The sequence below is a fragment of the Hermetia illucens genome, chromosome 3, assembly GCF_905115235.1.
Source record: "Hermetia illucens chromosome 3, iHerIll2.2.curated.20191125, whole genome shotgun sequence".
In the NCBI taxonomy this organism is placed as follows: domain Eukaryota; kingdom Metazoa; phylum Arthropoda; class Insecta; order Diptera; family Stratiomyidae; genus Hermetia; species Hermetia illucens.
Genome location: NC_051851.1, coordinates 27,262,664 through 27,288,796, shown reverse-complemented (window position 1 = coordinate 27,288,796; position 26,133 = coordinate 27,262,664). Strand labels below are relative to the sequence as shown.

Here is a 26,133-nt window from a genome sequence, read left to right as displayed (position 1 = left end):
GCCCAATGCTTCGCCAAAACTTGTGACGTGTCTATGCCTAGGAGGGAACTGAACAAACTAAAACTAAATTGACAAACTACTGGTGCAGCAGTGAACTGGCCACCTTTCGAATAGTTTCCCACCGAGCCAGAAGAGCGGCTTAGAGGGCGGTAGATAGAATCAATCAGGGCAAAAAGAGCGCTATAAGGAAGCTCGCAAAGCCCTCAAGCTCGCCATCCAACTGAGCAAGATGGAATGCTTTTGAGGAGATCTGTTCAGAAGCGGACGTAAATCCGTGGGGGATCGCCCATAGAGTTACGATGGGACGATTCAGTATTCCCTTCAACCTTTTGTTAAAAATCATCCAGGGGTTATTCCTCTTGGAGGAGGAGGGCATTGAAAGCTTCCAGCAACCTCTGAATGGGACGCTAATATCAACAGTGACCATAGACGAGCTGCTGGAAATCTGCGGTAGAATAGGAGAAAACAAATCTCCGGGTTTGGATGGCATATTGGCCTTAAGCTTGCCGTGAAATTCAGACCGGACATGTTCACTGCATTGTTCAAAGCGTGGATGTCCGAGGGGGTAGTTCTTGCGGCATGTAAGTGGCAAAAGTTAGTACTACTGCCTAAGGCTGGTGAACCTCCAGGTGAGTCATAGTATAGACCTATATGTCTTCTGGACAGGGTGGGGAAAATACTAAAGCGAGTAATCTACAGGGAGGTATCTCAGATTGACAGCATGCGCCTCCTCCAAAGACAGAGCAACAATTGACGCCATCAAATTGGTTATTGGCTTGGCAGAAGATGCGATTCACGGAAAGGGTGCTAGTGGAACTGGAGAGACGGCAGTTTCTCACGGGGCATGGAGGATATCACTAATACCTGTGCATGTTGAAACTGGATACCTCACCCGATTGTCGAAACTGCGCTGGGGTCCCAGAGCAGTCAGAGCACTATTCTTCCACTGTCCAAGATTTGTGGGCGAAAGGAAGAACACAGAGGAGACTCTAGTAGAGGCGCTGGTACCAGAAAATTTGGTGCGAAGAATGCTAACATATCAGGAGGATTCGGCTGCGACCAACTGCGTGATCGCATCTATCTAGAGCAAACTGCCAAAGGCAGAGGAGATGAGAAAAACGCGGTTACTTACGCTGTGTAGAGACGAAAATTGAGCAAGTGAGAGTGACTTCTGGTTCCACGGAGAACGGGCGGAGTCGGGGGTGGTTTCACGCCAGTGTCTTCTGAAGATTTTCACCTCTTCAGCAAAAAAAGACAGACAGACATTGAACCGATTTTAATAAGGTTTCGTTTTACAAATAAGGGTTATTAACCGATCTGAGGAATTATCATCCCACCCGAGTTGCGGGATTACTCACATCTGTAAGCTTGCAGTGAAGGACAGACAATGACTAACCTTCAGAAAAAAACACCATTTTAAAAGAATCTTACTTCCCGTGTGTCCGGATAGCTGAGTGGTTAGAACGCAAGGCTGTTGTACGAAAGGTCATGGTTCAAATCTTACTGGTGGCAATAGAATTTGTATCGTGATTTGACGTCGGATACCAGTCGACTCGGCTGTGAATGAGTACCTGAGTCAAATCAGGGTAATAATCTCGGGCGAGCGCAATGCTGACCACATTGCCTCCTGCAGGGTACTGTAATCTTGTAGTGTATCGTTACGGTCTTGAATGAAGTGCTCGAACACAGTTCAAGGCCCTGATCCAGTATGAATTGTTGCGCCAATCATTATTATTATTATATTATTACTTCACATCAGGTTGGGGAACGAACTTAGTCTTTGAATTGAGAAATAGGATCGTTTCTTCATCTTATGCGTCCATGCGACGTCCTCCCTCCTGCTTCACCGTTTAGACTAAGCTCAGTCGTTCAGTGAGCGGTCTTTCCAAATGGGGTTTCCTTGCCCTCAACCACTGGTTTTCTTTTCTATATCATCGCCAAAGTTTGACGCTGTTCCTTCACTATTGCTCACCCATTGGCTGGTACTTACGGTTGAGATTTTAACTTTCCGAGCACGGGTTCCATTTGAAATTTCCTCTGGATTAGCCCACTCAATCCATTATCATCCGCGCCCACTCACTGCTAAACCGAACCATTCAACTCAATCGCGTACGTATCACAAGGACATCTTGATCGAATAGCAAAAGTAAATACGCAGCCATCTTATTAGAACAAACTAAGCGACTGCCACTCATGAAAGGAACCAGTAACTCAAATCAATTTTAAAATTAATTCCTTTTTCCGAAGACGACTATTCTCCTTGTTTTTTATCTAGACCTCCAACTCACAATCCATCCTCGACTGGGACAAAAGCAATACTGCCTCGAATTTTCCCATAATTTATATGGAGCCATCCCGCCTTGAGCCGGCCTCATTTGAACACGAAATCCGCAGTAGCACTTGCAGTAGCAGCTAGAAACAAACGCTGGAAGTGCAATAAATAATATGCAGCATCTACAGCTCTGAGTGAAAGCATATGCCAAAAACGTTAATGATCATTTTCAGAATATTTGAAATGTGAAATTGATTGTCAACGAGTTTGACTCGCTACATTAGATGGGGAAAACTGCGCATCTTTTCTTTTATCTGAGATTGAAGGCTCTAAAAAATAATAATGGATGTTGAAGATAATATAGTGAAACCCATTACAGTGGTTCCTTCTGGGGTTGAAAAACTGGCATAAAAAGAGAAGAGAAGCGACGACGCCATACTAATTACGAAAAACTTGCAGGGATTCCTACCAAATTTGTCCAAACGTGCTACACATGTCATGCCAAACACTCAAAGTCATTTCCTGCTAAAGTGGTGGCGCTAAATTAACTACCTGGATACCAATCATTTTTATAATTTTCCGTATATCCTCGCGAACCTGTACACAAAGCACAAAAAGAGGCTTTTCTATGAGCTTCCATGGAAATCGCATGCATAAAACATCAAAGGCGAAACCAACTCCAATTATTTATTAGCATAGAAAGCCTTTCAACGCAGCTCATTTTCCCTTCCGACAAATATATCTGAAATCATTAACCATTTCGTACGGATAATTTCCCATTTTCGGGCTCGTTGTCGGAAACTGCTGATATAAGGCAAACATTTGAGGGTGGCGTGAAACGGTAGCCGAGGTAATAAGCCGCCGTTGGAATCATCAAAAAAGCCCGGTTAATTATGCCTGTTACTTAAAGTCGATTTAATTTTAATACGATTTTCAGCGGAATCCTCTCCCAGGGAAAAGCTTATGTTTGCTGTTTGAAGCTCCGCCAGGACAACCCCCCACTCCCAGCACCAGCCTGGAATGCTTAGAATAGCACGGAACACAGCAAAACTCATCATACTTTAAATCGTCCGTTCGTTTGTTGGTTCGTTTTCACAACATTTTGTGTTAATTTAGAAAATGATAATTCGTTTCTTTGAAATGTAGTCAAGTGGAAGAGGAGAGTCCTCACTCTGTATTTTTACTTTCATTTTGATTATTTCCTTTCGCACTTGCTGTCGAGCTCTCCTGCTGTCGGAGATACCTTCGCGCTGGAAACCAGGGAGAGAGGAGTCAGGGGAGGCGGTGCTTACAGAGTTCGCTCGTCAAGAGACCTACGTTAATTACGAGTATTTTGAATTTCTACACAGCGGTCCGTCAAAAATTTATCTTGGGCATTTTGAGAAAAGGGTCAGCTAAATTAAACAGCGAAAAGTCCTTTGTGCCAGATCATTTTTGAAATACGATTTTCCCATTTTAATTAAGATGGCAAAATGAGCTTGAAGTCCTTGAAGGCGATTGTCTTGCAGGAGAGTGAGGCAGCCTTGTGGGATGTCCTGAAGGGGGTTTGATTAATAATTTGATTGTATGTGGAAAAGGGAACTCGTAGCTTTGTATTTTATACTATTTTTTGAGATAATTATGGCGAATTGCAATAGACCCGCTCTTTTATTTGATATTTTTGTTTCTTGTTCATTCTCTTGTGGAGTATAGTGCATCCAAACCCATGTCAACAAGGACTATTCGTCAGTTATGTTATTACCACAGTCAAAACTGAGCAGATGATAGACCTACAGTACAGATGTAAAGTAAAGGCGAACATAAATGTCCATGAAAAACTGGGATTCGAGGCCAGTCCACTGAGGTCGACGGACTGACGCTATCCTTTATTTAGTGACATTCAAATACTTTTACCAGCTGACAGCGTCAAAAAATGCCAAATGCCAAAGCATGGATAATTCTTTGGACACTGCCTCATCTCCGCCTTGCGGAACAACGTGACCGAAAGGGGGTACCGAACATATTAGTTCAAAAATCTGAAATGGATATGAATTATACTGACTGAAATACCGGTTTAGACCTTAGTTGGCCTGAGCCTAGACAGCAACTTTTTGTTTAGGCTTAAGTTATCCTGAGTCCCCTATCCACTTGATGGCGGATTGCGCTAACAATGAGGAGCAAAATTACTCTCTCCTGCTAGGGCACGGAAATTTATTGTTTGGCAGATTCGCGATTTTTCAAAAATGTGGTCGCCTTCGACATTAGAGCAGAGGCAACTCGTCAGACATTACCCAAAAGAGTGGTCCTCGTACCAGGAGGAAGGGGTAAATTACTACCCGAACTAGCGTGGTTCACCATCAATGGTGTTTTCAATGTTCTGACAAGAGTCCAACCAAGATCGCTTTTTGCAGTCTTGATGGCGAACTTGTACCTCTTCAGGCAATCCTTCCATGACTGCCAATATTTGTAGCTTCCTGAGGCTGGACAGATCTTCATTCCATCGTAGTGGTAATGTCTTCTTGCAGTATTTAACAGGCCACGACACTTTGAAGGCGGTTTCAAATGTTGTTTCCATGGCGATGGTTCGTGAAATGTTGTTTAATTTTTTAGAGGAGCTGATCGTCAGCCATGCCAGCCGGGGAGATACACACGTTTTCCACTCAAACCTGCTCTAGTTTAACTATGGTTAGGTCGCTGGAACTTAAGTCCGGACACAAGAAAGCATAGAGGCAGTTACAAGCGAGTGCTGCAGATTTATCTGTGCTACCCTCAGCGTGATTTGTTTGCATGGTTGGTTTGTTAATCTCCTCCGGCCTCCAGACACTCTCAATTTTTGCGTAGCAGAAAAGGTTGCCAGTTCACCTGGGGTTTCTTCTCCTTGATAACCATGCAGTCGTCCATGGGAATCGCCGTATGGGATGATCTAGAGCTTTGGGCCATTCCAGGCGTTGTTGATCATAGCGACGCACGAACCGAGAAAGTTCCTGAAGGATTGATCTTCTCACGCTATGATATGGAAGTATATGCACGGAGCATCTGAGACGAATCAAAGAGTTAACATCCGCCAGCGCCACACCTAAGTAACCCCTGGCCACTTCGCTGAAGGGTTTCGTTGTTTAAGGTCGGTCGGCCGGCTGTTGAGGGTTACCTGTTTGAAGACGCTCCTTAGCGTCTGAGCACATGCACACTCTGCTCCGCTTGTGTTCCTGTTTGACCTTATCTTGAGATTGATCGCGTTTGAAAGCCGTAGGTTTCACCTTCTGGTCGCGGGGTATTTAGCTAGGTTCTTTTCATTCTGTTCGCCGATATCGGCGTTCTAATTCTTCACAATCTTGTTGAAAATATGTATGGCCTTCTGGTACTAGCTCATGAGTATGATTCCAGTGGACCTCCGCTTCTTTGCTGGTTTCCGCTGGCCGACATTCTTTTCAGTCCTTGCTTTTGGGGTGTCCTCCAATGCCGATAGTTTCGTGTTAGGAGTACTAGTGCCTGTATTTGGTTCACCTAGCCTGAAAGCAGTGAAAACCACTAGAGCGTCTGCCGCTTCGATCGCGGAGCCTGGCTTTTGATGGGCCTGGTATCGCCAACTCTTTTTGCTTTAGCAACCCTTTTCTATTTCTGTTTTTTGAACCCATGTTTTGGTCCCATGAGTAATCCGGGAAAAATGTCTAAGGCCACCACCAGGCTAAGGGCCGTACTTAGAACTGTATTCTGTATTTTGTTAGCACATTTTCCCATTTTCCAAAATGAACAGCGGTGTTCTATTCGGAACTTCCGTTGAGCTTGACCTGGTGCTTAAAAATATCTGAAATGCACCCACTTTTCGAGTGAAACGTTTTGTCGTCGATCTGACACATGCGAGTATTATATTAGCGAGAAGGATAGCATGGTTCATTGGTGGCTCACAATGACTATCAGGCAATTTTCTTACAGATTTAAAATGGCTCGTACGGCGCTCGTGCCGATGTTCGACGATGGGGGGTTTCCTTGGTCAGTGATATCATTTGAAAAGGTTTGTTTTCGTAAAGGCTCTGTCCGAAGATCTATCTCCCGAAAATCCGATATTACAAAAGGTAGCATAAAGAACTAGAGGTATAATGAAAACATATGGTGGTGCTATGCCAAGGTGGGTGGTTTTCTCCCGTAGGCAATCACACAAAAGAGGTGCCGAGCCACACGAAGTAGGCTTAAGGAGGCCACATACCAGCAAGTGGAAGTGTTTCAAAAACTTTACGCAAGTCGAAATGCTTCAATGGATCTCATGTACAGGAAATCCCGACCCTGTGTCCCATATCGATCGGCGAGTTTTTCGAGCAAATTAAGGAAGCTGGAGTTTCGTTGGCTAATGATGAATATTAGGGCCCCATATCTCTATCAGGAGACGTCTTCTTATAGATGAAACGGAGCGCAGGTATGGGCTGATGCTCTTGGCAAGGAGGTGTATTGCAAGCTTGGCGGGTGGCATTTGTTTATCGAAATTGCCTCAGAGCCCGCTGTGATCGTCATTGCTTGAGTGAACCTTGGACTCTTCCTTGCTAAACAACGTAAAGTTATTTACAGGCGCAAGGGGGAAGATTCAAGAGAGATTGTGAAGGCACGTTCTTATGGCTGTGTGTTCTGTAATGGTCACAGAGTAGCTCTCTCCAGGTAACGTTGCCAGAGAGATGCTAAGGAGCGCGGGAAGATGGACTCATGTTGTGCATTAAGTCCGGGTTCTTCTTCTTGCAAAGACGACTGAGCTCGGTGGAGGGACTGGATGGTAAGAGCTTCCTTGAGTTAACAACTGCCTTCCTCCCTGCCAGTTGATGAAAGGAGTTCTCTGATCTCTGGAATAGCGGGAGGGTTAGCGGGATGTTATGTGCCAAACGATTCCAGGGTAGTTCTATGAAGACGAGGAGGCTTTCCGACGGCATACCCTTCCGGGAGTCCAACATTCTGTGCATAAACGTTTTTAGCTACTCTAGTCCTGGGCAGGAATTCGTGGGGATTTGCCGGGAAGTAAGGGATAAAAAAACTTCAGGTTTGCGTACCATTTCTTATGTAAGGATTCAGAGCTTAATGTTGTGCTGCTTTTAATCGCGGCATCGTTCTGAACGGGAACACTAGCGTGTTAGGACAATCGGAGGAGGGTAAACGGGGCTTGGGACAGAGTGATGTTAAAGGTGTGCAGTGCTTTTAGGACGATCTCAGGTATGACAGCGTGTATTATTGTAGGGTTGGCACCAATGGATCCCCTGGTAATTGAGGCCGTCAGAGGTCTACTCATGATGTTTTAGTAGATGATAAGAATTTCATTGTCCAATTTCCCCAAAATATTTCCTTGGAAATCTTATAAAGTGCAGAGAAAAGGAACGCCGACTTCCTTGATAGGAAGAATTCGTCCGAAGGATTCATTTCAGATTCATTCTTATGGAATGTGGGCGCTGTCGTTCATGACTCGTGCGTATTTCAGGGCTATATCAGATCATAGGAAGATAATCCGGGTCCATGGTTCTGTGGAGATTATAGGCGTGTGAATGCTCAGACAGTTCCAGACCGATACCCCCAAAGTTGGTGACCCCGGTAGAAGAAACGGAACTGAGAAACACGTCAGAGGATTGTTGCGGGAATTTTGACCGGAAACCGTCAAAATTGTTCAATAGCCAGTTTTTGAGCCCGTTGTGAATCGATCCGAGTGAAAAATCTGTTCGACTCGGAAGCTCGGACATTCCGGATAATTACCTTCAATTCTGGTGGGAAGGATCGACCGTTGGGCTGCACGAATCCGTCGTGGCTTCGAATAGTTGGAATTTCAGGATTACCAACGAGTTTCTGCAGCAATCTGGACACAGTCCCGGAATTGCCAGCTATTCTGTTACCAATACATTGTAGCGTCCATTTGGTTAGAAAAGAATTTTAGAACGGGTGTTCTCGTGTTACTGAGTTCGGAGAAGCTGCCGATTAACATCCTGGAGGAAATGGTCCGAGAGATTTGCAGCTGTGAATGGAATTTCTAAAGTTTTGTCCGACCCAGCACCGAGACCGTTAAATTGTAGCTGTAGCGCAAACTAATCACATTCGCTCGTCTTTTCAGCCGAATCAGACAATTGCTGCGGGTATAAATCAAGCCTTTTCGAATCCTTTGAGGATTGGTTTCCCCCCATAGAAAAATATTGTAACAATCAGTTTTTTTTCGACTTTATTTACTTTAAAACGTTACACTTCTTCATTTCTCAGGATGAACTCTGGTATGTGACTCCCGTCGCAACGACGGTCTAGTCGAGGAGACCATTGGAATCGTCACGAACGTGTTGGAGAAGTTTTGAAGGAGCAGCTGATTCGGCGCATTTCAGTGAATGAGGAAGCAAAATTTAATCACTTGCTGAATGAGTTGACGCTCGTCGACCGTAACCCCAGCCAGCTGGTCGAAGATATGAAGTAGCTGGGTTGGGATAAGGTTGGCTTTGAGCTGTTAACGTCTCTCTGGCTGCAATGACTCCCGGGGAGCACCCGCGTCATCTAGGCCTGCGCGGACAAAGTGCACGAAGTGCGTAATCAATCCCGTGGTCGCGGAAGTTTTCCGAGACACAGCTTGGGAAGTGGACGAGCTTGAGTCGATACTGACAACATTGGCCGGTGCCGTCACAAAGCTCGCAGCGACGGTTGGTACTTTGCGTTCGGGAGGTAGATCTCGATCGCAATCACTGTCGAGGTCTGCTTTTCGAAATAGGCCTTCGACGATTTGCTGGTAGCATCGTAAATACGGAGCTCAAGCGACTAAATGTACCACCGGATGCACGTTTAACGCAACAAAAAACTAGGCTCGCTGGGTACCTCAGGGACGGCTACCCGTAGCGCAGTACCACGTCGCCTTACACTCTTCGACCCGCTAAGCAGACGTTGCTTCCTGGTCATTAAGGGCCCTGGTATCGGTTCCCCTGTCCCCGTCCGAACACCCTAATTCCCTAAAATCTACGTCTGGCGGCCGTGAAATCTGGGCGGACGTGAATCTCAGGCTGCGCTGAACATTTTCGTGGCGTTTCGTTCTGGCGGACATTAGGATCCCCATATTAGGCACAGACGTCTTGTGTCACTATGGGCTACTGGTGGACTTGCAGAACAAGGCTTTGATAGACCCTACTATCTCATTACAGACGTCAGGGAAAATTTCTACATGCCAAAATGACACTCTTTCGATAATTTTCGAGGACGTTGCCAACCACCGCATTCGAGCACTCCTTAGAAAGAATCGCAGCATTACTACGGAAAGTAGTTTCTTCCAGCCGGTTAAGCACAATGTGTAGCACCACATCAACACTACAGGCTCTCCAATCTTTTCAAAAGTGCGTCCACTTTCACCCCAGAAGCTTGCTATTGCGCGGAAAGAGTTTGAAGAGTTGATGGAGCAGGGTATCTGCAGACCATCCAATAGGGGTTGGTCCTCTCCACTTCATTTGGTCCCTATGCCAAACGGCGAATGACGGCCATGTGGAGATTATAAGCGTCTTAATGCTCAGACAATTGGAAGGGTTGGGAATAAAACGAAAATGTTGATGACACTTATTCTATTTGCGTCGAATATTGGCAGCTAGTTTCGATGACGAGTTCGGGATATATACCCTGCTTCAGATAAGATAACTTTGAATGTCTTTTAGTGCTGAGATTTCAAAGTAGATCTTGATGACAAAGATAGTCTTTTCTACAGTATATCTCATTGGTCTCATGGTCTTCCAGTTAATCCAAATAAAACCACAATTCACAAAAGGAGAAAACTGGATGGACTTTACCTCTCTGAGATGAGGGGCACTACCCTTTAACTCTCCGAAGAAGTGAAATATCTAGGAGTCGCTCTAGATGAAAAAACTTCTTTGGGAAAAACATCTAGAAGTAAAGATGAAATCAGCTCTTACAGCTTATGGGCTGTGCAGATGGACCTTTGCCTCGACATGGGGACTCAGGCCTCATGTGGTAATGTGGATATACGTTGCCATCATTAGGCCGATGTTCGTATATGCATCCGTGTGTGTCTTGGTATCACTGGTGCCATAAACACGACATCTGGTGCAGCTCTGAATGCACTACTCAATTTGCAGCCCCTGGAGATACTTATTTAAAGCACTACAATGAAAACACCGATGGCTCAAAAATAGAAGAGATTTTTGGAGCCGCTCTGGAGTCTACCTCTAGAATAAAAACGAGAAGTGGGCTTTTCCTTTGGGACATATTGCTTTCAAGCCGAAGTTTATGCGATCCTAAAGGCGGTAAACAGGGTGATTGACGAGTGGTTGAAGGGCAGACGCATCGCAATCTGCAGTGATAGCCAAGCTGCATTAAGGGCGTTGAGCAGTCTTTTGATCACCTCGAAAATCGTTTAGGAATGCAGAAACCTCTCTCTAGATTCAATACGGTGGTCACTGTGGCGTAGAGGGAAATGAAATCTTGGATGCTTTAGCGAAAGAGGGGTTAATCTCCAGTATGCTGGGACCAGAACCAGCAATTGGAGTATCAGTAACATTGGCTAAGTATGCTTTCAAAAACTGGGAACAAGCTTCCCACAGGTGGCAGAGCCTTAATGCTGCTCGGCACACCGAACTTCCTGCCAGAACCGAACATGCGTACCGCAAAGTTTCCTGCCGAAAAGCAAGGAGGACTTGCAGGGGTATTGTGGGAATTATCCAAGATGATATGTGTCCCTCCTGTAATGAGGAAGCGGAATTCACGGAGTATTTCCTATGTGAATGCCCCACCTATGGACGCATCAGGCATTAGATCTTTGGTGCCGATGTTCTCCAGCTGCAACAGGTAGCATCACATCCACTTGACCCAATTGATACCATACCTGATCTCTCTTCTCTTCTCCACTAGATGGTTGACAAGTAGATTGGAAGTTTGTTCAGTGCGTAGCGCACTAGAATTCCAAGTTCTCTTTTGGATGTCTCCTCGACAGCTATTTAAATCGGGACTATTTTTTCCTCTTTCAGATACAAACATATTTGATACCAGCTATCTTGTTAAGCTATATTGAAATGAAAAACCATTTAACATGGAAAAATGTCCCTAGCCCACACCCACGTCTAAATTACCATACGTCGGGGCCAGCTTTCATTTATTCAAATTCCAAGAAAATGTAATGATAGAATCCCCAGATATATTTATCTCAATATCCGCATGTCTTTTCGGTGTAATGAGAAAACATTGTCAGGGTCCGATCATTTATCAATATCAACTTGGAATCCGTTTCGCCTCTTCCTGGTTCCAAATGTTCTCATGAACTATTAGCTAATTTGATATAGGGATTTTACGGATGTACTGAACGGACACAATGACTAATTATCTTGAAAGATTGCCGCCGGCTGGTATGGCGACCGTCAACCTAACTAGTGAAGCTTTTATACAGAACGCAGAGGTTAAAAGGTCACTGAATCGCTATTTAGGCAAACAACCCTCTTGATTATCCGCTTGGAAACTCTTCATCATACTTAACTCTGGCCATGTGACTTCATTTAGAAAATAATCTGGAAAACTCACAGGATTGCACCAGGGACGGAAAAAAGAGTTTTGAGTGGTGGGCGAGCATAATAGGAGTCATCATATGGGGTGGATTGTCCGACCTGCTCCGAGCCTCGAGAGGCAAGTTCCGAGAAGAAAGAAATATGTGGAAAAAAATCCATTCATGGAAGCAACCTTCTCTCCAACTATATATACAATTGCGTCCTGCATGGCTGTGTTCGCAGGAACCGATCCCACGAGTCTGATTCATTAAATCATTGTCCATTTAGCAGCCATTCACAAGCGCATTAGCTTGAAGACATCTGCCCGCTTGCTAGCCCGTGATCAAGTCACGAGGCCGGAAAAGTGAAATGAAACTGGCGAATGGAGAGGGTTGAATGGGTAGACAAAAGGAATAAGAGTCCCGCTTGGCTGGCAATAGGAAGCTTTGTATGATGATAAATTTTCAGCAATGATTTATGCATTTTTAATACTTTTGTCCGTTTAGGTTCGTCAGGACTTGGGCCACATTTCAGGCTTTCCCTTTTTTTCCGTTAGCTGGCCGCGAGCCATGATGCCGAGCCCTTGTCTATTAAGGGTGCACGCAGCTCCAGTTATTCTTTATAGCGTGAAAAATGCTGATGGAAGTCTTTTGTGTAAACACAGTGAAATGATGGACTAATGAGGTCTACTTTATATGAGAGGCTCTCAAGGATAATTTATTATATGGACGGAAAAATGGCTGCTCATTGATTAAGTCAAGAGTTTGTATTGCGAATTGTGCTGTTATTGGATTAATTGAGTAAAAAATGATGGGATTCAATAGGAGTATCCTGGCTATAAGTTGGGGTGTAGTGATGGCAACAGAATCTATGGCTTTGCTGGAAGTAATATTTCAGAGATTGTTGTTAGGCACGAAACCGAGGGGGCATTCTTTACTAATCTGCTGGTATTTGCATTGACGGACCTAACTAATTGCTTGTCTCCTTGGTCAATCTTATTTGTTTTTGTTCCAGGATTTAGGGAGTTCAGAGTCCGCTATTCATAAATGACGGATCAAGACCAAGCACAGAAAAACTTTTAGTTCACTGAAAACAAAAGAAGCAATCGAACTTGGCTGCTTTGCCCTCAATAAGGGTAGATAGGGAGCAGCTTTCACTGGGATAAAATAGGCTGGGGGTTAAAAAATGGCCGCACTACGTGTACTACGGGAGGCGACCCGGAATATAATATTGGAGTTGGTGGAGCAGCCCAATAGGCAATTACAGAGTTTGGAAATATGAAAGGCAATGCGGCGTTGTTGCAGGCAAGGGAGATTGAAGTTGCGCAGTCCGGAAGGGTAGTCCATACGGTCAAAGGTCTTTTTGAAAAAGAGGAATCGGGTGAATTTGCGCTGTGCAACTTTTAGAGCGTGTCAGGCAAGTTTGAGGATGGCTAGATTGAGGTAACATCAAATGTCGGATAAAACAAGACATTTTGGAAGCGCGGTTGATGATGTCAACGAAGTGGCAATTGAATCGTAATTTGTTCTCGTAGATCATAACCAGGTTTTGAAAGGATAGAGGTTGTCCGCCAAAAAAGTAAGAAAAGGAAGTTCTGAAGAGCTTAAGGAAATAGCGTTGAACTCCAAAAGTATAGAGGAGACGAAACAATTTAAGGTCATCTGTGTAAAGCAAGTACGGCCAAGTGAGGATGGAGGTGATAAAAAATAAGAATAGTAAGGGTCAAGTATAGAGCCTTGAGGACAATCAGAGGGATAAGTAACCATAGAAAGAAAGTCTGCAGGAACGGTTTGAAAGGTTGCAAGAGAGCCATGAGATGACTGAGGAGGGGGAGTTGACAAGAGAGAGTTTGGAGAGGAGAATATAGTGGCCAAACGTATCCGAGGCTTTGGAGAAATCGGTGAAAATAGCGTGTACCTTCTGTCGTGAATTAAGGCATTTCGCAGCGAAGTTGGTAAAAACTAGAAGGTTTGAAGTAGTAGATCGATGTTTCACGAAACCATATTGCTCTCTAACGAAGAGGTGACCGGATCCGATCAGTCAAGATTACCAATGAAGAACTCAAATAAGGAAGGGGCTCAGCTGAAAGTGGACAAGGAATTAAATCCGGAAAAGAAGTAAGAACAGGGTAGGTCGCAGGAATGTTGTTGTGAGTTTTCCGTGGAATAAGTAAAATTGATGGAAAAAGATTGGGTGATCTTGCGGAAATAGCGAGTGAGGGACAAAAACGGATTTAAATCCCCGCGGCGATTATGAAAAGTTCAGCTGAACATGGGTAGGTTATAATAGCCGCAGATGAAGAAAAGGAGCGATTTGCGAAACAGTTCTTCAAAGAGGTGAGAGGGGCAAGCACAGGGGATGTACCATATATATGAGATACAATGAAGGAAAGCGAATTGGGCGGAGGGACAGGTAAGGTAACACAAACATAAGAAGAGCCACAGTAAGAGAAGCCAGTTTCGACCCGGAGTTGCAATTAGGGTCCTATCGCCACTGGTCATACGTGATATAGCCCGGTCTATATTGCAGCGAAAGGCGAAATCTATTTCGGGGAGTTTAGAATTTAATATTTTATCGTTAAGCCAGGTTTTAGAAATACAAATGACATGATGTTGTTGAGAGAGCGAGGATAAATCCTGTTAGCATAGGCGGATGGGAAACCCGCAGTCAGTTACATTGACCAGCAAGGTTGGCGGGCTGTCCTGTAATTTACTCACGGCTGGTTTTCGCCAGTTTAATATTATAATACTTATATAATAATGGTGAAAGTGATCCATACTGTGTGCTCCCAGGTAGCCCCTCTATATTCTATATAGGACCTAGCAACTGAGGTTGAATTCGCGAGGATTGTGGTTGAAATTTCACTCTGCCCTTCTGATTTTCAACAGGTCAGCATGTACTTTGTACAGTAGCGGTTTAGGTAGGCTTCAGTTCTGGTACGGTACGGTATTCTCTCATAAAATGCCACTATAGTAGATGTTTTCTCTACATTGTGTTCATCTACGTCCCCAAATAGATGGCAATAGGGTGGTCAAACGGTAGTCCAGGTCCCAGAGCGAAACCGGTACCCACGAGGAGCTCAACTAACACCAACAGCTCTACTATCAAATCCTATCTCCCCTTTACGCTCTCAAGATTGTTCAACATCAACAACGGACTAAAGCAAGGGGGCCTTTTTAACATCATGGGAAGAATGACCCGAGACGTACAAAATGTCTTCATCCAGATCGATCAGGCGGCGCGGGATCTTGGGCTGCCCATTCATGAAGGCAAGACGAAGTACATGGTGGCAACTTCAGGACCAAAAATCAAACAGCCAGTGGCATCAAATCGCACTGGTCAAACGGAAAGAATAAAGCTAGGAAACTGGTACGAATGACCGAACTGACGATGGCTAACACTGAATTCCATGTAAAGGTGTTTGACAAGCTAGCGCAATGCTTCGAAATGAACTACAGATTAAAGCAAGGAGATAGACTCGCTACCACCAGGCCCGCGTGGTGCATAACTACATTTGAATCATGCAGGGTTGAAGGAGTTTTTCTCGCTCAGTGGAAGAGGCAGAGGTTGGTTCTGCTACCAAAGCCTCAAAGGCCACTTGCCGCACGCTCTTCATACCGTCTTTTAGACACTATGGGGAAGATGTTGAAGAGAGTGATATACAACAGGCTGCTTCCGTTCTTCGAGTTAGCCGGTGATCTAACGGAGCGGCAGCATGGGTTTCGTAGAGCGTGCTCCACGGTTGATGTCATTGCCACGGTCGTGAACCTGGACCGCTGGATTAAGGGCATCCTGGCTAAACCGGGTGTCCCTGGTTATTTAGCTCGGATAATCTGTGTTGTGGAACATAATGTACGATGGAGTTCTCGGCCTTCGCGTGCCAATGGAGGTAACATTTATCAATTTGGCAGCAGTCCTGGCAATGGAACTGTATGCAAGTGAAACCATTCATTGGACCTGGCGGAAAATAAGGCGGAGGCGGCTCTTTTTACCAATCGCAGGAAAAATAACACAGTCGAAATTCGGGTTGGTGATCATAAGGTCGTTTCAAAATCGATCATTAGATGCTTGGGAGTAATGAGCACCTGGACTATGCGTGCGAAAAGACAGCAAAGGCTAGTTCATCTCAAGCAAGGATAATGTCAAATATTAGAGGGCGAAAATCCAGTCGCCGGCTGCTTATTGTGGGGGTGGTAAAATCCATCCTGCTATACGCGGCTTCTGTCTGAGCGTGCGCGCTGGATAACACAGCGAACCAGGGAAGGACGAGTTCGACATACTGGCCAATCGCGCTGCTGATATGCAGTGGTTATAGGAGGTGAGGTAGTGTGTGTCATCGCGGCGATGATTCCATTGGGTTTTCTAGCGAATGAGGTACACTGTCTCTACCGGAAAAGGCCGCTGGACGCATACACTGATCCCGTTTATTGAGAGATGGGTAATTAAATTACCACCTTACGCATTCCCCTTTCGGGAAACAGTGGATATTTGCATCGCTTCGGATTGGATGAGTCCCCGACTCATCCCCGACTGTTCCGAATGCGCCGCTACACCCGAGGACCCGGAGCATGTTATTTTCCACTGTTGGAGATTCGCAAATGAAAGAGGAAGGTTAAACGATGCCCACAACGCAGTTATCGGACCCCATACTTCCGTACAGGAGAGTCTAAGCTGCACAGCAAACTGGAATGCGATAAACGGAACAGTAACTGCCATACAGGAGAAGCTGAAGGAACTGGAACGAGCCCGGAAAGAGCGACGGATGCGTGACTCAGTTGTGCTGGTGTAAACCAGAGCCTTCCCCGAAAAGTAATACTTCACGGTGTTCCCGCGGGGATATAGGCAGAGAAGTGGGGGTGGTTTAAGTAGGTGACAATCCTACACACTGCTGCAACCTGGCGCAGCAGCGACTTTTTAATAATGGTACGTTCAAGGAAGTATTCCTACAACTAAATGAAGCAGCACAAGAGGTAGGTCTATGAATTAATGAAAAGAAAAGAAAATTCATGACCGAATCAAGAAGACAGGCGCCTTAATTTTGAAAACGTGTGCAATTTTGAGTATCTAGGAGTAAATATCGCGAAGATTTGTAACGAAAAGTGCGAAGATCAGCGATGAATAATAATGGCCAAGAAATCATACTACTCAGTCTTACGAATAATGGAAAGTAAAAGGGTGTCCGGATGCTCAAGTGGTTAGCCGAAGGTTGCGGTTCATCTCGCTGGGGGCAGAGGAATCGTGAATGGATGTCGGATATAAGTTCAGGGTAATCATCTCGGGCGAGCGCAATGCTGACCACATTGCCTCCCACAGTGGTGTACCGTTATCGTCTTGAATGAAGTGCTCTAACATACTTCAAGGCCATGGCCCAATATGGATTGTTGCACCAATTATTTATTATTTCCGAGTTATCACAATCTCGGCAGATGCCGGATTTTACCTAATACTAGCACTAAGTGCCAAGCATTTAGGCTCGGACGATCCCACCTACTTAAAAACTAAAGGGGCACTGGTGGTGGTGGCCGGTGGTAGGTCAGTGGGAGAATCCGTCGAGTACCCCCCGCAACATCGAGCACGTATGCAGAATGGTGTACTTCTGCATGGTTTGAACCAGACTGTGCGAAAGTCCCAGGACATCAAGGGAAGCCGTGAGGGATTTAGGTACAATACCTGTAGCTGACAATATTATGGGAACTACAACCACCCGCTCGAGACGCCAAATTTCTTTGATTTTCCGAGCCAATGGCTCATAGTTCACCTTCTTCTCCACGTATTTCCGTTCAATGTTGCTATTATGGGGGATAGCAACATCAATAATATACGCGGAGCGACCCGTCTTGTCAACTAGCAGTACGTCAGGCTTGTTATTATTATTATTATTATTATTAAGAGGGTGCACTGGAAAAATAAGCTGCGAATTTAGAAGACCATAATACGATTTTTGCTAAAGTACGGTGTGAAGCGAATTAGATACAACCATGAGTTATACCAGCTATATGACGGCCCAGTAGCATCGGTGGCGGTAAAGCTACAAAATTTGCAGTGGGCCGGTCACGTAGAACTGATGGACGACAAGCGAGTACCTAGTACGGTATTCAAAGGGGCATCCAAAGGACGCCAACCAGTTGAAGAGGCACGCAAACGATGGAAGGACTTAGTGGATGAGGTCAATAGAAAGCTGCTGCAGTTTTCCAACTGGAGGACGCGATCGAAAGATCGAGATGGTTGGAAGAAGTCTATCCTGGAGGCCACGGGCTGATTTCGTCTGTCACGAACAAGAAGAAAACCACATACAGGAGATTCTTCTCTCGGAGCATTGCTTCAATTTGTATGGTTGAAGAAAAGCTTTACACATGCCCGATATTCTTCAATTACTTGCTCGTGAATAATTTGCGGACTCACTTTGGTGTCAGTGTGGTGTTTGGGTGATGAATGGGATGGAAAAGCATACACGAGAAAACCACCACACACGACACTTAGCTACCTCGTATCTAACCCGCGTATGGGCAATGACATTCTGTGCCGTCTAAAAACTCGATTTGCTTCTCCTGTATGTAGTCTTATTGAATTATTGTGTAAGTTAACTCCTTGTACGGTTCATTGTTGGGAATAACAACCCCACAAGGAAAATACCCTCTGTCTGACAAATTCATTAAATGAATTCCACTAAACATCAACATTAACTACAAATTAGATTAGAGTCGATGCCGCTACCGAACAGAACAAAGGATAAAGAAGGAGAAAAACCGTAAATTGGGTTATTATCTATAAATGCTCTTACATTTCCAACCGAATCAAGAATAAGCCTAGCCATTTTCAACGTCTCAATCAAAATTTTATTATTGCCAGACAAGTCCTAAGTGATTCACATGTTGTTTACCCATAAATCCCAGCGATGGAGATATACTGAGTAAATCATTTTCCCAGATGTTTGCTTATTCGTTAGTATCCCTGTTTGTTTGCCAGTTCTTTCACCTTCTATTTGTTCTTTCCGTTAGCTCGTCTATCTTTATTATCTTATCTACGCTCGCATGTTGTATTTCGAATACTTACCCCATTTTTTTCACACACTCCTCCTGCATTCTTTAGGTCACCTGTCCATGCCAAACCGAGCGTACCCATTTCAAAATCACGATATGTGAACATGTAGGCAAGGCAAAAGGCATCGTAGTCCTCCTCTGAAAATAGAAAATCAAAAAAACGGAAAACTGTGAAATATGTAAGACATTTGCTGTGGAGGGAGGAAATTGGAGCGAATGAATGAGCTATGGGTTAGAAGGAACAATTTGTTTAGAGAAACTGAGTAAGTGTACGAAGTATTCTGAGAATTTAATATCCTTGGAATGTCCTTCATCCCCGCATGTATTCCTGGAAAATGTGGAAAATCCAGAAAGTTTACTAGACATGTTTATAGTGCTAATTTTTGCATTTTCGACGGTATCATAGCATAAGCATTTCCAGAGATTTTCCCTTAAGCCAAATAGCGAACAACCCTCCCTAATGGAAACATCCTAAATATCCTAGTTTAATGGTTTGCTTTTCAACATACTTATACACCGATAAAAACAACCAGGAAAAACTAAGTGGAAAACAACATCTATATCAGCTCAAACTCGGAGAAAACTCCGGAAATTAAGTGCTCAATAGACATGGAAGTAGTTGTACCGTATTAGACGGACGAAACCTACTTCATATTCTCCGTGATGAATGATAGACAGCAGAAAGATGGATGAACTTATAAGCAGTCCTGCGCTAGGGAGAAACTATCCCATATGTGGTAATACATCCTCGCTCCATTGAGATTCATAATGAAGTTATATATGTGGAAATGGAATCTGGATGGTTTCCCTTGAAATGGCACACGGAAAAAACCACAATATCCGAGAAGCGGATGAAGCTGAGGTGGATTTCTGATGTATGTTATTCGATTTCGAACAAATAGTAAATTCAATTAGTTGTTAACAATGAGAACGAATGACGGGTGAAATCAGGATACGAAGGATTGACGGTGAGCGAAGAGAAAATTGAAGGTTCGGAAATAAGACTTTGGACTGGCTTTGCCTATGTTCTTTGCGTGCAGGAGTGCCGGCAGGGGAGGAAGGTGGGTTGATTGTATTTCTGAATATGGTGGTTTATTACTCCAGCGCATAACTGTTATTTTCTTTCTTCCTCTTTTCTGAACTCTCATTGAATCATTTTCAGGCCGTGCTTTTGCTCATTTAACTTGGTTGAGTTAATTGGAGCAATTGATGGATATCAAATACTAGTTCTACTAGTGATGACAGACGACAACGTCGCTAGAGTGAGCAAATCTTTACATATATCCCAATTCGTCACGGGTGTTAATGCTTGCCTTTGTGCTGTCCCGCTGCTGCAGGTTTATCACTTGTACAGCGTTAAATGTGATGATAATAAAATTGCAGCTTAGTTTTATGAAAGAATAGTAGCACATAAAAAGAGGTTCTCTGGATGCCCTATAGTAGTTTAGTATAGCGAAAAAATACCCAGTGAAGTATCTGTGATATTTGGTAAACTCTCTGTTGCAGGTGAGTTGAGGTGCATTTTTCTGCAGATAGTAATGACAAGTCGAGATTGATCACAAGATCGTCCTGAGCACCAGTGAAGCCGCGAGACTCAGTAAGATTCTGTCCAAGGAATATAAGAGCCCATCCTTTCCTAAAAAGTCGGAAGGCTTCTGGACAGAATCTTCTAGCGAAACCCTGGCGCTGTTGGTTCAAACGCACTTTCCCGCCAGCGAAGAGGACTGTGAGTCAGAACCTTGTTTGAAGGGTTTGCGACCACCCCAGCTGTGCGAGACTATCAAATCGGTAATTACCGAGGATAAGATCGGCTGGGCTATAAACAGTTTCTCCGCGTACAAATCTCCAAGCCCAGATGGCATAATGCCCGTCATGCTACGGAAGCAGCACGAAAGGGTTGAGCCTTAGCTTGTTGAAATTTACTGCAACTGCATTTCTTTAGGATACGTACCACATTCCTGGAAGCACGCACAGGTGGTTTTCATACCGAAAGTGCGCAGGCGCGGTCATGAGTCCGCGAAGGACTTTCGACCAATCAGCCTGACCTCTTTTGCGCTGAGGACCCTAGAGCGCGTCTTGGACATTCACTTAAGGACGATTATGGAGAGAAAGCCTTTCTCTCCCCAGCATGCCTACCTCAAAGGAAAATCCACAGAAACCGCCCCCCACGAGGTAATTGGCACGGTTGAGCGGGCGCTGCGGTACAAGCATTATACCCTAGCTGCCTTCCTGGATATAGAGGGGGCTTTTAATAACGTTAGTACCAACGCCGTCAAGGAAGCCTTGACCGGTATTGGATCGGAGGGGTATCTCACGCATTGGATTATATCCATGCTAAGTACCAGGATAATCCAGTCGGGTCTGGGAGGCAACCACTTGACCAGACCTGTGAACAGAGGCACGCTCCAGGGTGGCCCCATCTCACCGGTACTCTGGTTAATAGTAATAGACAAAATTTTACGTACATTGGACAGCAGCGGGGTGAAAGTGGTGGCGTATGTCGACGACTTGGTGATATTAGTATCAGGAATGCTTCTGTCCATTATGAGCGACATCATGGAAGGAGCGCTGCGGAAGGTATGCCTGTGGACCCCAAGATGCAGACTCGGCATAAACCCAACCAAAATGCAACTGATACTATTCACCACCAAGGCAATGATACCTGAATTCCATCTACCACGGCTGAAAGAATAAAGATTGGTTCTTTCCTCTAAAGTAAAGTAAAGTATCTGGGTGTAATGCTGGATCCAAAGCTAAATTGGAGATTGAATATACTTTTATGCCCGCAAGAGAAATGGGGCCGAGGATGTTTCTCAGGTTGTACACCGCTGTAGTGCATCCGATCCTCCGGCTTTATTGTATAGTGGCAGGCTTTGAAGAAAAAATGTAATAGGATGAAGCTTAATAGCATTCCAAGAACCGCGTGTGCAGGTGCTACTGGGGCTCTGCAGTCCTGCCCAGCAGATGCTCTCAATGTACTCCTGCATTTCCTCCGCCGAGACCTCCACATTAAATAAGTTGCAGCGTGCAGTGCCGTCAGATTACGTGAGTCTGGATGCTGGGCAGCGAAGTCCTACGGCCGCAGCAACATCCTAGATGAAATACCTCGGGAAATCTGGGCATCCTCCACGGACTAGGCCAAACGCAAGCTGAACTTAACGAGAAACTTTACTGTAGACCTTCCAACCAGGGCAAAGTGGAAGACCGGTGGCGTGTTGCAAGGTTATGACACAGGATTCTTTACGGACGGATCAAAAATGGCCTGTGGAGTCGGCGCGGGAGTTTTCTTAAATATACACAGTGTATCCTAGTCGCATTGTCTCCCAGGTTTCGCCAGTGTATTCCAGCCGGAAGTATTGGCGATATTGGAAGTCTGTCGATGGCTGGAGCGAGATTCGGGCCCCAAGCGTAACATAGCCATTCTGACCGACAGCCAAGCGGCCATCAACGCTTTGTACTCAGCGAAGACATCTTCCAAGCTGGTGGGGTAGTGCAGAGATGCGCTGAACCATCTGGGCGGCACGCTCAAGGTCACTCTCCTCTGGATTCCCGGACATAGGAACATAGAGGGGAATGAGTGGGCTGACGGATGGCTAGGCCTGCTCTCCTCTTGGCAGTCCTTCGGCGAATATAGTCGGTGTTCCGCTGATCGCGAGAGCTCCTGTACCAGACGTACAATATAACGGTAAGCATTCCACAGAGGTCTGTATCTTGTCATCTGGCGTTGAAATTTATGGAAGCGAGAATACTTGGCAAAGTTTCGACTTGAAGACTTCGAATACAAAACTGAGGTGGTGGTTATAAAGCTCAAGCGGCAGAAAATCTGTCAAGTTTACATCGGCAAACTGTCATTCACTCTTAGCCATAATACCTGACAGAAAATTTCAACTTAAAGTTGCGTTTTGAACCACATTAAAAGCTTATTTGGCAAACATATCTACCCACATTAGCTCAATATAAGCAAGGACGGTACCAAACATAGGAAACCCGAAACACATGCGGCTCCAGTGTATACATCAGAACTCAGTGTCAAAGAAATCCATTAACAGCTTTGAGCGGAATCTTGGCCTTATGCCCTCTAAACATGCGGTGCCCACCGTACGGTACCGGGGGAGGCAACACACGTAATTTTAGGGATGGTACCGTCAGAAATACCAAATACGTTTTCTTCACTTGCTTATGATTGGGACACCCAAGTATGATATCAAAATCATACTTGAGATTTCAGCAGTCAAATAAGGAAGGAACCCGTATTCAGGCGATACGTCGGCTCCCATAGCTTACTTAGGGATACCAATGATAACGGACTGCGGATTATTCAGTTAGCAGTATCGCACGAAATGGTTGTTGGAAGTAGTTGGTTTGCGCGGAAAGCGGTCCACAAACATATGTGGGTCTCTCCAGACGGGATCACTTTCAACCAAATTGACCACCTGTTGATCGAACGCCGCCACCTCTCAGCCTTGAGGAATGTCAGAACATATAGGAGGGCCAATATAGACTCGGACCACTATCTAGTTGGCGTGGTGTTCCGAGTTCGAATTACTACATCACCTACAATCCCCTCTGAAAATCAGGTGAGAGTGAATACTGAAGCAACACCTATAAGAGAGAAATGCCGCAATAAACGCAGTCACCAGAGGTCCTGGAGATGAATCATCAACAAATGATCTTCACTACCACCTGAAGAACGCTATCATTGATACGGCCACAAAGATACTTGGCCCCAGCCGCAAAAAAAGTCGGAACGGCTGGTTTGACAATGAATAGCTACGGAACGGAAGAATGCTGCATACCAAGTAATGTTGCATTTTTAAAGGACGCGGACACGTGCAGGGACTTATCACGAACTCCGTCGAGTGGAGAAGCGACTTCACAGACGGAAAAAGGCAGCGTGGGAGAACCAATAAGTCTGTAAACTAGAAAAGTACAGGGAGTAACCGCACCAGGCGCGGAAGTTTTACCAACAAGTGAGCTGATGAAGCTTTATACACCTCGATGCTCATCCTGTCGAGACAAAGAGGGAAATCTGATTTCCGACAGAACGGGCATATTGGAGCGATGGGTTGAGTACTTTGATGAACTGCTCAACAACCAGAACATCGGCGAGTTCGAGGTCCCGCCAACTGAAGATGACGGACAAATACTGCCACCATCAAGTATAGGAGAAACAGTCCGTGCAATTCATCAGCTTAAAAATCATAAGTCGCCAGGAGCCGATGCAATTACAGCCGAATTGGTTAAATATGCAGGCGACCAATTACACCAAGTGGTTCATTAACTTCTGCTCAAGGTGTGGGACAGCGAATTAACGCCTGACGATTGGCAAAGAGGCATTATCTGCCTTATACATAAAAAGGAAGATATGGTGATGGGAGGGAGATGAAGTGCAGCAATTATAGAGGTATCACGGTGCTGAGTAACATCTATAAGATATTCTCCTCTATCCTGCTAGGTCGGATAGCCCCATACGCCCAGAACATCATTGGTCTATACCAAAGAGGCTTCACTCCAGGTCCAAATCAGCGACAGATTAAATTTTCTCTTTGCGGCAAGCGATGGAAAACTGTTGGAATATGGACACCAGTTACACCATCTATTCATCGACTTTAAAGCCGTCTATGATAGCATAGCCAGGGTAAAACTGTACACGGCCATGAGAGAATTCGGTATTCCGACGAAATTGATAAGTCTGACTAGGCTGAACCTGACCAATGTGCGAGGCCAGATAAAAGCAGCAGGATCACTCTCAAGACCATTCGACATCAATAATGGTCTACGACAAGGGGATGCCCCGTCATGGGTCCTCTTTAATCTGCCCTGGAGAAAGTGATCCGTAATGCTGAGGTAAATGCAAGCGGTACGATACTCTGTAAGTCCACCCAACTACTGGCCTATGCTGACGATATCGACATCATGGGAAGAACGACCCGAGACGTCCAAACTGCTTTCATCCAGATCGAGCAGGCAGCGCGAGATCTTGGGCTGCACATAAATTAAGGCAAGACAAAATATATGGTGACAACGTCAGCACCGAAAACCAAGCAACTAACAACATCAAACCGCACGTCAAACGGGAAGAATAAAGATAGGAAACTACAACTTTGAGACCGTTGATAATTTCTCCTTCCTAGGGTCGAAAATCACAACCGATAACAGCTGCGCTGATGAAATCCGCGCACGGTTGTTGGAAACCAACAGCGGCTATTTCAGCTTACAAAAACTATTCCGCTCGAAACGTCTCACCATAGGGCCAAAGCTCTTACTGTAGAAGACAATGATCTTGTCAGTCCTCTTGTATTCCTCGGAGACTTGGGTTCTTAGAAAGAAGAATTGCGAACTCTTGGCTGCGTTCGAGGGAAGAATCCTGCGAAGAAGTTTTGGGCCCCTACATGAGGATGGACGATTTCGTAACCTACATAACGACGAAATCTGTGAGCGACACCATGACCGCCAGCTTGAGGATAAAATCCGGCTCAATAGGTTACGGTGGGCGGGTCATTTAATCCGTATGGATGAAGATGACCCCACCCGGAAAGTCTATAAGGGCAATATCTATGGTAGGAAAAGAAGACGAGGCAGACCTTGCCTGAGATGAACCGATGGCGTAGGTCAGGACGCCAGACAGCTTTTAGGGATATTAAATTGGTGGACCTCGGCGCAAAATCGGGATGTCTAGAATTCCTTATGAAGGCAGGTCCAGACCGGATACTGGTTGTTGCGCCGTTGATGATGAAAAGATAAAAACCTAAAAATTGGACGCCGCATCGTGGGATCGGACAAAGTGTAGACTGCGATAGTTGCAATGTTGAAATGGATGCACCAGCGACTGTAAGAAGCAAAAGTTGAACCGAGGTTTACCGAAAGTAAGATAGCATTAAGCAGCAGCAGATAAGACGATTAAGAAGATCAGTTAATGATTAGCTCCGCGTGTGGAAGTAACATTGGGAGGTTTTAGCCAGTAAGGGCTCGGGATGCAGGCCCTCGATTACAAATGCTTATCTGCAATAGATTGTCCTGTCTTTCTCTAAAAAAAGACAGATGAAGGTTTAGAAATGGGGTACTTGTTGGCTGTTCACCTGCCACAATCGTTTAATTGTGAAACGATGGCACTTTCTGCTACAATACGGCGATGTCCTTATGGAAAATCTGAAGATAAAATATACTCCATTCCGATATATACGATATTTAAATAAAACCAAACGAAGGATAAGATAAAAATACACAACATCTTTCACATCTCAATTTTAGGCTTTTCAGTTTCCGGTTTGTGATAATATCATTTTGGTTTCTGAAATTTATGGAAATTGTCCTTTAGAAAGTAGATTTTGGCAATAACTCCCAAAGATACTGAAATTTCAGTGCAAGTGTT

The 26,133-nt window shown here is 44.9% G+C and overlaps 1 protein-coding gene across 2 annotated transcripts in view; it reads right to left on the bottom strand.

Moving 5' to 3' along the window:
• Window positions 1-26,133, bottom strand: part of LOC119650921 (disintegrin and metalloproteinase domain-containing protein 10) — a 649,135-nt gene that overhangs the window by 111,100 nt on the left and 511,902 nt on the right. For both annotated transcript variants that reach the window (XM_038054147.1, XM_038054146.1), the window contains exon 7: window positions 18,775-18,899. In XM_038054147.1, coding sequence (XP_037910075.1) covers window positions 18,775-18,899 — 125 coding nt within the window. The remainder of the gene's footprint in view (window positions 1-18,774; window positions 18,900-26,133) is intronic.